The sequence below is a fragment of the Pan troglodytes genome, chromosome 6 (genome assembly GCF_028858775.2).
Source record: "Pan troglodytes isolate AG18354 chromosome 6, NHGRI_mPanTro3-v2.0_pri, whole genome shotgun sequence".
In the NCBI taxonomy this organism is placed as follows: Eukaryota; Metazoa; Chordata; class Mammalia; order Primates; family Hominidae; genus Pan; species Pan troglodytes.
The window spans coordinates 17,287,248-17,299,899 of NC_072404.2; the positions used below are offsets into that span (position 1 = coordinate 17,287,248).

At 36.5% G+C, this 12,652-nt stretch overlaps 1 protein-coding gene across 1 annotated transcript in view; it reads right to left on the reverse strand.

The window, feature by feature from the left end:
- THSD7A (thrombospondin type 1 domain containing 7A) overlaps positions 1–12,652 on the reverse strand; it is a 475,175-nt gene that overhangs the window by 120,725 nt on the left and 341,798 nt on the right. Inside the window, exon 7 of the mRNA XM_527669.7 lies at positions 109–303. Within this exon, the coding sequence (XP_527669.5) occupies positions 109–303 (195 nt within the window). The remainder of the gene's footprint in view (positions 1–108; positions 304–12,652) is intronic.

Consider the following 12,652-nt stretch of genomic DNA (forward strand, 5'->3'; position numbering starts at 1 on the left):
TTTCTGGTTGTTGATTTTCATAGAATATCATCTTTTCCAGGCTACACAAAAAAGATGCACACTAACTTTTGAAACGAACCTAGGTGGCGTCTGAAGCTGGTGACTCACCTTCTTCACCCGCATAGGCCAGAATGGATCGTGCTCGTATCTGTTTCCCTTCTGTGGTTTTCCCTGAGCAGGTGTGTGAGCAGGAGGACCACGTAGACCATGTGCTGAGCACACAGTCTTTCGGGCACGGGGCATCACAGGCCACAGGGATGGGGAAGATGGCATCTCTGCACAGCTGTCTGTCAACTTCTTCTCCTGGGGAAAACATGACCACCAACAGCTATTATTGTTAAATTAATGTAAAATGAGCAATTTAAACCAGATGGGAACCCAGATAAGTTACATTATCTTTCTTTTGCTCTTACTTAAAAAAACGTAGCCAAAAGAGGGATTGCCTACTACAGCCAGATGTTAATAGAACACCAGGAACAAGCATATATATATACACACATATACACTTATGACCCTAAATGAGGCTTCTTTCATTATCAGGGTATATCAAGCACATTGCTGAGACGATTCTTATGCCACAGATACCTGCCCATTAAGTACTAATTTTTATACTTGTACTCTTAAGTTGTAATAAGGAGCATCAACAAAGCATGTCCCCTCTTTCTTTTTTGGAGATGAGCTATGATTTACAAATAATGACTCTATCCATAGCATCTATCATATGTTTTCATGAACCAAATAATAGGTGTCTATTTACAAACTCTCGTGTCTCTCAGAGTAGTTATTTTCATACAATTGGCAACCTTCTTTCATAAAAAAATTGTTCGTTAGTTGGAAATAGATAGGAAATGTAAATGATGGGATAACATTATAAAGTCACTGCTTAAGGTGATCCCAGTTGGAGAGGGAGGGAAACAATACAAAACAAACAAATGGCAGAAGTAATGTGGTGTCACTCCAGTGCTTAATATTTTTCATTAGTTCCCTGTTGCTCTTAAGATAAAGGGCAGATTTTTCAAGTTTACAAGACCTCGACCTCAAATGACCTCGCTGTGTTTCTCTTCCTAGCCTCATCTCACTCCACTCCCTCACTTTGCCCTTGACACTCTAGAGATTGGCCCAAAAATTGACACTCATTTAATATTTGCTGAATGCGTGAAATGAGATATATAAAAGGCCAATGAGAAACAAAACATTGTTGCTGTTAATAAATGCCAAAAACAACCAACAGAATAACCAAAACAGGGTAGGAGAAAAAGTCTGAAGCCTATGGTTTAGTTGATTAATATAGGTGGTTAATGAGGTCAATGGAACAGAACAGAATGAAATCACACACAATCAAACAAAAATTAACCTATTTTGCCACAGAATATAATCATAATTCTGGGTGAATATATAAAAAGTGTGTGCCTCACATTAGGCATTCAGGTGAGAAAGGGTGACTCACCTTGCCATTCCTTACAGAGGCTACTGAACAAAATAGTCCAAGCTGTTTCTCACTTGGGGAGTTAGGAGCATCATTTTAATGTACACTCCTTTATTCATATGTTTTAAAAACAAGACAGAAAATCAGAGTAAATTGGAAATGCTCTAATATGTTAATAGCTACTAGCTTGCAGAGCCTTTAATCATGAGACAAAAATCAGAAGTCAATTGGAATGCACCTACGTGTTAATAGCCATTACATTGCAAGGCCTTAAATCATTAGACTTACTCACTAGTAAGTAAAGAAGGCTCATTAAAATGCAATTGAGTAAACATTTTATTATTCAGTCTTATTTAGCTACTCTAATCTGTGGGAGCTCTTAAATTTTGTTTTTATTGGTGTTGGGGTTTGGCATGTATCCCAATTAAAAAAATGTACTAAACAGATAGTAGATATATAGGTACGTAGGTAGAGTATGAAAATCATTATTGCATAAGGCATTTAATATTTTACACTTGACATAATAACGATGAGTCTTTTTTCTACTAGGCTTTTTCTTAGTGCAAGGGGTGCTCTCTTATATCTTATTTTCTTCACTGCTGTCTTTTATTGTACCATCTACCTTCTCTCACTTTTGTTTCCAATATTCTGTGGAAAGCAAGAAAAGTTTGGGGCTAAAGTCTATAGCTAACAAAAGTTATATTTTTATTTATCCTCTAATAGTTACCTAATCTTTTCTATTCAGAAAAATATTTATTCTGTGGCAATGCAGACTTTGCTACAAGGGTGCCATTAGATTAGCTTGCCTAGCGTAAGTAATGCATTTTTGTTTGTTGTCATGTAAACCAAAGAAATGTGCAATTTTGACCTTTCTTCTAAGTTATGCTTTTTTTCCGCACTCCCCCCGCCCCCCATCCGCCCAGTTTGTGTCCCATGTCTTATTTTAGCTCTTTTTCAATCATCTTGTTCTGCTTGGCCAGGTGTACTTTCCTGTAGGATCACTCCTTCTACCACCCTCAATCCTCTGTGGAGCTATTAAGAGCCATCTAAGATCCAACATCTGAGATTTCCCTGATGGTTTTAGAAAGATTTCTGTACCATCCCCAACCCTTCCAGGTATGATCTTGTCCCTTTTTACTGTTCTGATCACTGTCTCACATTTAGGTTGAAGCTTTATGTTCTGGCCATAATGACTTTTTTCCCTTTCCTCCTGCAAACGAAGCCCATTGTTGTCTCAGCAGTTTTGCACTTTCTGTTCACTTTGTATGAAAATTTCAGGTCTTACACAGAATCCTGTTTTTCAACATTCAGGTTTCAGTTCAATTTTCTCCTGCCTAGAGGAGATTTCATTGACCATACACACTCTCCCAGTCACTTCAGTTTATTTTCATTATACTTTTAATCACCACTAGAACCTATTTTAATTAATTGGTTAATATGTTTATTGTCTGACTACCACTAGACTAAATGAGGGTGTTATCCGTATCTGTCTTGGTTGCTACTTTATACTTAGAACCTAGAATAGTGCCTGACACGTAGGAAGCACTAAATCATTTTTTGTTAAATAAATACATAAATTTTAAGTTGTGCTAGGAAACAGAATGTTGGTCTAGACAAATAGAAATCTAAGCACAGTATTTCTTGTCATGCATTCAAGTGCTCTAGGGCCTCCCAAAAGTGTATTCAGTGGATAGCAGCACATGCATCCCCTGGAGTTTGCTGGAAATGCAGCCTCTCAGACTCAACCCACTGAATCACAACCTTAATTTTTTTTTTGTTTTTTTGTTTTTTTGTGGAGACGGAGTCTCACTCTGTTGCCCAGGCTGCAACGCAGTGGTGAGATCTTGGCTCACTGCAACCTCCACCTCCCAGGGTCAAGCGATTCTCCTGCCTCAGCCTCCCATGTAGCTGGGACTACAGGCATGCACCACCATGCCCGACTCATTTTTGTATTTTTAGCAGAGAAGGGGTTTCACCATACTGGCCAGGCTGGTCTCGAACTCCTGACCTCATGATATGCCTGCCTCAGCCTCCCAAAGTGCTGGGATTACAGGCATGAGCCACCGCATCCAGACTCAACCTTCATTCTTAAAAGATCCCCAGGTAATTTCTATGCATATAAAATCTAAGAAACAATGCTCTAGAATTTTTCTCCATTTATTGTCTTCTGGTTTGATTAGAACCAGATTGTCTCTTGACAGGCAGGTATGTAAAACAAATTCATCTGGACTTCATACCTAATAGCATTTGCTTCTCTGTGGAGATTCTCCTTATACTTCTCTTCATACAGAGTATCCATGGCTGAAAACATTTATTCAATGAATAGTTGCTGAATGCCCATCTTCTGTCAGGCACTATGTTAAGAATGTATGAATGTTGTATACATCACCTCAGCTAATTCTCACAATAACCTTTTGACATCAGTATTACTATCTATTTTTTACTTTAAAAGAAATTGAGACTCAAAAAGGTTAAGTTATCTTTCTCAAATAGCAAAAGTTTGACTAAAGGAACAGAGAATTGAAATGAGTTTTCACCAATACCCCAATCTGCTTTTGAACTAGATTGGGGTTCTTCTTGGTGGAGAACTGAGGATGCCAAGGCAGTAAATAATAGATAAGCCTTTGTCTCCAAAGAAGTCAAGAAACAGGCACTCTCAAGTTGTTTGTCAACACAGTGATGCATGTTGCCAGCCACACAGTGCTTCAAATACAAAGACATGCATTGTTGATGAGTCCAGTGTGACATGTTTTGGCTCACAGCCATTGAACAAACAGCAATTGATCTATGAGAATATGGAATAATTAAATTTTTGATTTTGCTTTCAATGAATGCTTTAATCAACTCAGCTAATTGGAACCCTTAGGAGCTGTCTTCTTTTTAAGCTAAATCTTCAGCATTCCAGGCATAAGTCATCTGGGAAACCATAGGCAAATAAAATAAAATAAAAAGTTGGGTCAATGGCTATCACAGGCAACTTCATAACTTGTCAATTCCAGCCACTTTTTGAGGCTATTAATTTTATCTTACTTATAAGGTTAATTGAATCTTACTTATAAGAACTTACTCTACTCTTAAGGTCTTACAAGAGTAGCAGAAAATAATTTCATCCCTCTTCCTCACATTAAATTTTGTTTTGGATTGATACACTTTATTTTGATTGGATAAGAACTGTTTTGCATAACATTACTTCAGAGTATATATAGGAGTACATTAAACATGCACATATCTAAATACCAGGTTAATTTATACTCATCTATATGGAGAAATGGAAGTTTTGCTGCCTAGCACTATGGGAATTCCACTTTTTCATATCAGCAGCCCCACAGTTAGGACATATTCATCCACCAGATGTCCCCACTATAGAACTATTTGAGACTTTGATTATCCAAGTGTGCATCCCATTAAATCTGGACAGACACATCTGATCATCACTACTGTGATTTGTGTAGTTCTGTCACTGGTGTAGGTATGAACCAACGCAACTTGTTTTTCTTCTTTAGTCTCTCTGAGGACAATTTCTTAGCTAGATTTTGATTGTGATGTCACAAACATTTAGAATCCTCCTTATGCTTGTCTTTGTGTATTAATATTAAATATACTATCTTTTTTAGCATACATTTACAAACATAAATGGTTTCAAAGGATTGCTTTGCGTTTATATAACTTTGTTTTTCTCACCCACAAAGGTCTAGGCATTATAAACAAACCTGCCAAAATACAGAAAATTTATAAAACAGACTAAATGAACCATTGTCTACATTTTACAATTTACACCTTACTTTGAGGCCTTAACTGAAGCATATACTATTTAAACTTATTTGGAATACCCTACGAAAGAGGTTGAGATATAAAATGAAAATGCTTTGGTTTATTTTTGTAAACTCAAAATGAGATTTAAATGTTTATATTTGTATTCCTCCATTTATCTTTCTTCAAAAATGTAATTTTAAGAAAATGTTTTCATAATTCACTATTCTAATAAACTTAAACATGTATTTTGACATTTTAAAGTCACCCCTAAATGTTCCCTTGTTTGGTCTATTTTCATGAATGCCACCACACTCTCATGAGCTCTCCCAAAGTATTCCTTTTTATTCGACTGTATCTCTTATTATCAGGATAAGAGACTAAAACATCTGCTCAAGATAATTACTAAAAAATTCATGAAGACTACCATAGAAACACAAAATGAGAATTGAGATCAGTGGATAGTCTCTTTCCTTGGTAAAAGTATATACTGAAAGTTTATTGCATTTATTGGGTTAGAGCCTAAATAAAACATAAAAGATAAACCATGGTTTATCAAGGTTTTTATAGTTTCAAAGTTTCTTTGGTTTAGCAATTGAGCAAGAATGCAAAAATTAATACATTAAACAAACAATCAATTGTATTTTAATGCAAAATATACACATATTTGTATTAGTCCATTTTCATGCTGCTAATCAAGATATACCCAAGACTGGGTAATTTATAAAGAAAAAGAGGTTTAATGGACTTACAGTTCCACATGGCTGGAAAGGCCTCACAATCATGGTAGAAGACAGAGAAGAAAGAAAGGCATGCCTTACATGGTGGCAGGCAAGAGAGCTTGTGCAGGGGAACTCGCATTGAAAAAAACTACCAGATCTCATGAGAATTATTCACTACCATGAGAACATTATGGGGGAGACCGACACCATTATTTAATTATCTCCACCTGGCCCCACCCTTGACACGTGGGGATTATTACAATTCAAGGTGAGATTTGGGTGGGGACACAGCAAAACTATGTCAATGTTCTGCCTATTCTCTAAACGCCTCTTGAATTATCCTGATTTTTTTTTAAATCATAGAAATGTGCAACTTTTATGGTTGATTTTAACAGTCACAATAGTGCTATGTGCAAAGCACCTCCCCTGTAAAATTGCAACTCACAACATAATGGAATTGTAAGCAGAAAGGAGAAATTGAAGCAGAGAGGGACCAGACACAGAGCCAAGATTAAAAAGCACATTATTTAGAGAGATCCTAGGATTGTAATTTTGAGATTAGATTTCTCTTGCCAGATCTATACAAAATCCGGAGTAACTCCGATAATTATTACTGAGTTTTTGATATGTTTTGTGTTCTTCAGAAATTATCTTAAAAATTCACATTGACTTTTGATAGTGATAGTCTTTATATATTTATTTATTGATAACCAATAAAAGTTTACAAAAGAATTAAAGAGGGAAAAAATGGAGTCTCATATCTGCATGGACCTTTCTAGAAAACATTTTCATATAACCATCTTATCTGAACTCTCTAACAACCACAAGGTATGTAGGTCCAGAATCACCCTCAGCTTACTGAAGAAGACCCATGAACTGAGACTTATGCCTCATTCTTCACTCCCCTTCTCAAAATGAAGCTACATATTGCTTCATTTTAAATAGAAAGTTTCCAAGTCAATTTTAATCCCTGCATTATTTTTGCTACCATATCCAGGTAGTGAGCCTGATTTTACAAATCTCGAATCCATTTTCTTTTCCAAATCTTTGCACACTTTCCCCTGGGATTCTGTTGTATCTCATTTCCCTTGTATCCCAAGGGTCTGTTTCTAAAATCTAAGTCTGAATACTATAGTCTCTCCAATATATATTAGCTGAAAACCAACTTCCTTACTAGAACAAAGAAAATAGAAATCTTCTGTCATTGCCTCACGTTTTCTCTACATTCTATCCACAGAAAGCTTTCATTTTTCCATGAACTGACATGCTGCTTTTTCACTCCTCTGACATTTTGCAAACACTGTTCTTCATGCCTGGTGTCCCCATCTCTCGCTGTCTTCCTTTAGGACTCGGTTTTCTTCCTCTGTGAACATTATTTGACTTTCTCAAATTCCCCAGATGGAGTTGTGCTCTGCCCTGTCTGCTCCCATAGCATTGCAGACATATCACTTTTAAAACTTTTTCTCATTCCCTGTTCACTCACCTTTACTTCCATTAGCCTATGAGAACCTTCTGGCCAGGGAGTTTGTCTTATTCAATATCTTTTAGTCCTTGGTGTAGTCACTGTTATTTTAGAGTTTCACAGTAAATATTTGTTGGATGAGGGGAAAAAGTGAACCTAAAATGCCAGAACCTATATTGCTTTTCTGCAAAAGAAAAAAGCACTGGTGTTTATACATTTCTAATTGTTAGCTTACTAGAACCTAACCAAGAAGGCCTTGAAATTCACTTCAGCTTGATTAAGCATTAGGCAGATTTCTTCCTGGCTATAGGCCCCTGACCTCTTTTTTCTTAAAGGACTTATTTTAGGAAACTTGCAATTGTAATTCTTTCTCTGCCCCTTTATAATGTATGTAAATCTTCTCCCAGCCTCTTGTCAGTTTTGCAAACCAGGAATTATCTTTCTCAAGGAAATAGGAACTGGGTCTTTGAAATTTTAACATTGAGGGAAATAGTGCTCTGAGCTCCCAGTCTCTGTAGGAGGGCAGGTACCTAACTTCTATAGGCATTAATTGGCAAACACACATGGCTTAATCATAGAGAAAAGCATTTGCAAACTCAGGAATAACCCAATGTGCTTGGCATATCCCACTGTTCACCCCACCCCCTAACGTCCTCTAGCACTTTTTCCACTAGGTCACTCCAGTATTTAAAAATATTCCTGCAAGAGTTGACTTCAATCTTCTCCTATTTTAATAATCTCAAATACACTTTTCTTTGCTAGTTTAGCTTTGTCTGGTACTTTAACTTTGACAAACCCTTGATATTCAATTTATAATGATATATTATCTTTAGGTTTCTCTTTTTTTTCCCACATATATATTTACCTATTGATTTTTAAATATCTTTAAGAAACCTGGGAGTCTTCACGATATGATACAATTATTTTCAGGGATTTCATTTTCAAAACCCTTTTTATTCACAATAAGTTTGCCTATGTTTCCACTATGCTCTCTTCCCTGTCACTTTTTAAAATCTCAAGTTTCTGTTCATATATTTATGTTCATATTTTTCCTTCATGACCCTAGCAAAATGAATAGGAGATGCTGGGGTAAAAGGCTGTCTTCCTTCTTCTAATAGCATCCACTTTCCAGCCCAGGCTTTGTTGTAATCAATAATATCACATTTGACTTCATTCCGGAGATAGAACCCATTTTAACAAAGTGCAGTAAATAACATGACCTTTAAATACATGATGAAAATTTAGGGCTAAATCCAATCATAACTTTGCATTTTCTTATTTCATTGAATTTAACCCACCCATGATATAAGTTGCCCACTTAGTGAGCAGGGCATTAGGCAAACAAATTTTATTACAACATCTATGACTTCCCTTCCTAATAACTCTGGTTAAGGATTTCACTTGAGGTTAGACAGAAAAAAAGGATATGTGTGTACTCTGTAAGCTTTGACATGAGACTCATGACTTCTGCTCCTGTTTAATGCCAACTATCATGGTACATATGCATGTTCTCTGAGTGTACAGTATGGGTATAATCAAATGCACATGTATTTTGAATAAAGGTGTGATAAATGTTTTATTCCTTTTTTCCCCAGTTATTCATTTTATATCTTCATTCTTGAATAGTTCTTTCTTGTGATTTCATTCCTCTCAGTTGTTTTTAAGCTTGAAATGACCTAAAATGTTAATTTTCATGTACTCCACATTTAGTTTTTTAGTAACTAGTTCAAATTCTGGCTTCCCACTTACCACTAACGTGCCCTTGAGCAGATAATTTAACTATTCTAAAACTTACTTAATCTTAATGGAAGCTAATAATAGTACTTATGGTATTCCCATTCATATTAACTGAGAAAAATTTTTATTGGCACATAAAGTTTGCTCAATATGACAGCAGCATGAGGCTATTTTCATCACTCATCTGTGGAGGAGTTGACCATCCCTCCCATACTACTACGGAAATGGATCTGCTCCATTCTAAACCCCACTGTGTTCCAATTCACTTGATTTGATGTACTTAATCATTTTTTCCGAATTTTGCTTATGTGTGGACTTGTGGAAAGTTACAGGTATATACATTGTACTAGACTCAGAGTATGATATTCATCATTCAGTAATTTTGCATTTTTCCTTTTGTTAAAGTGCTAAGGTTGCGAGGAAATCCAGAAATCCTAGGAAAAGCTAACTTATGTAATTTTTGATTGTTAAATTTTATAGTCCATATTTTATAAATTATTTAGAGTTGGGTTCTAAGTATCTTTGGGCTTCAATTAAAAATTTGGACTGAAAGTTGTACTACACAATATTTAGCTCACAGTGATCAGTAGGAGTACTAAGACACATGGCATTCTATAAAGTTCCTTTAGTCCCCTTTCTTTCTCTGGACTACGTAATTAACATGAAGTTTTCAAAACTGTAATTTAAACAGCAATACACAGCTACGTTTGGTCATCAAATCTTCTCAGGCATCTTCTAGCAGGAAGAAAAACAAATGTTTTCTGGAAGTGCTATGATACAGTTACACTGAGCTACATTACAGTACTTAATGAGAGGAATTATGCTACTAAATAAGATAAATTATATATCATAGTCATTTGAAGAGTTAATCAATACAATCACCCAAATAGTCACATTCATCAGAATTTATTGGCTTAATTAATTTAAGAGCTTACATAAATAGATGGTTCCACATCAAGTGCTTCAACAGAATTCCATTTCCTCTGGGATGAAATACAGCTCCTGTGTTGATCTCTCCAGCTTTGCCCTCCATTACACTAAGGCAGCTTATAAGTTCTAATCTCCAGTTAGTCCCTCGTGGAGCCTTGCGACGCTCTTTTTGGGTGAGCCCTTTGAGTGGCTTTTTCTTTCTTTCTTTCTTTCTATTCTTAAGTCTTGGTTATCTCACACTTTTTTCTCTGAGGGGTCTTCACACTTCCAATCTGTCCTGCAAATTATCAGCCAAATAGCTTGCCAGCCACAATGCTGTGACTACATTACACCCTCTAATGATTCCCTGTGGTTCTCCTGATCAAGCATGCATTCACGTCTGTTGTGTTTTAGAGACATTCCGCCATCTGCCCCCACTTGACACACCTTGTCTAGCAAGTCCATTTTCTATCCTTTATTTGCAACCAGAAAAGGTGCAAAAGACCCCATGGCCTGGAAGAGGATGACTCTGTGCCTTTATCAACTCTTAAGGACTAGGCTAAAAACCAACTTCAATTTGTAAATTTTCTTGCTTAAAACAATGATTACTGCCTCTCTTTCTGTACTCATACTGCTTGGGATTTCTTTCAGATTCATAAAAATAAAAAGAAAGTATAGTTATACCATATATTCCACAGACAGTTATTACAAGATCACAGTGTGCAAACAAGTCTACTGGGTAATGGGGAAATTATGAAATAGTTTTTTTTTTTTTTTTTTTTTTTTTTTCAGTGTTTAATAATTTTTTTTTTTTTTTTTATACTTTAAGTTTTAGGGTACATGTGCACATTGTGCAGGTTAGTTACATATGTATACATGTGCCATGCTGGTGCGCTGCACCCACTAACTCGTCATCTAGCATTAGGTATATCTCCCAATGCTATCCCTCCCCCCTCCCCCCTCCCCACCCCAGTCCCCAGAGTATGATATTCCCCTTCCTGTGTCCATGTGATCTCATTGTTCAATTCCCACCTATGAGTGAGAATATGCGGTGTTTGGTTTTTTGTTCTTGCGATAGTTTACTGAGAATGATGGTTTCCAATTTCATCCATGTCCCTACAAAGGATATGAACTCATCATTTTTTATGGCTGCATAGTATTCCATGGTGTATATGTGCCACATTTTCTTAATCCAGTCTATCATTGTTGGACATTTGGGTTGGTTCCAAGTCTTTGCTATTGTGAATAATGCCGCAATAAACATACGTGTGCATGTGTCTTTATAGCAGCATGATTTATAGTCATTTACAACATGGGAGACAATTTTCGCAACCTACTCATCTGACAAAGGGCTAATATCCAGAATCTACAGTGAACTCAAACAAATTTACAAGAAAAAAACAAACAACCCCATCAAAAAGTGGGCGAAGGACATGAACAGGCACTTCTCAAAAGAAGACATTTATGCAGCCAAAAAACACATGAAAAACTGCTCATCATCACTGGCCATCAGAGAAATGCAAATCAAAACCACTATGAGATATCATCTCACCCCAGTTAGAATGGCAATCATTAAAAAGTCAGGAAACAACAGGTGCTGGAGAGGATGTGGAGAAATAGGAACACTTTTACACCGTTGGTGGGACTGTAAACTAGTTCAACCATTGTGGAAGTCAGTGTGGCGATTCCTCAGGGATCTAGAACTAGAAATACCATTTGACCCAGCCATCCCATTACTGGGTATATACCCAAATGACTATGAAATAGTTTAAATGTAACTATATTTGACTTTGGAATCTTGCCAGGATGAGTAAGACCAAATGACTTAGACATTCTATATTTATCACATGAAAACATGCACCAGTAAACACAGTGTAAAATTTTGACCCACTGATGGAGATTGTGGATTGATGAAGTGACTAGAGATGGCACAGTTCATAAAGGAAAACATTTCTAAGGCAGTGAAATCTGAACAATATTTGGAGAGAATTGAAGCTAAGTGCTTGGAAATGAGGAAGAGCAATATAAATGTAGGAGACTGGTCTATGTGGGAAGGCTTTGAAGCAGAATCTAATCCAAAGAATTAATCATCACCATTAAACTTTTCCAAGACCTCCCACTCTATCCTCTATGAACCCCATGTAAAAACACAAAAAGTTTGAACCGTAAAGACTAGCCTAAGGCCTACAGCTGAGTAAATCACAGTCTGACCCTTTAATCTTCATAGTTGTCTGCTAGGAGATCACAGGAAAAGAATCCTAGGGAGAATGAAATTTCAGCAATGGAGGAAGTGCTCTATGAGCTGGTCAGAAGTGGTTCTCTTCCATCTTGGGAACCACACATGTATTAGGAACTCCCAGCCCATTTCATCAACAGTTAGCATTTATGAAAAGTTGCTCAGGGCTGTCTCAGCGTTATTAACATTTGTAAGAATTTGTAATAAAACGTATATAGCTGATACAGAAAGCATCATTAGCTTGTTGATTGACAAAGAAAGTGTCTGTTAATCAAACCAAATCAAGTCATGGTTAATGAATATTTGCAGAAAACAAGGCAAAGAGTTCTATAAAATGTTCATATCTGACCTGATAAAAAGTTGGTGAGTTTGGGATGGGCCAAGATGGAACTCTGGAACCAGTCAACATA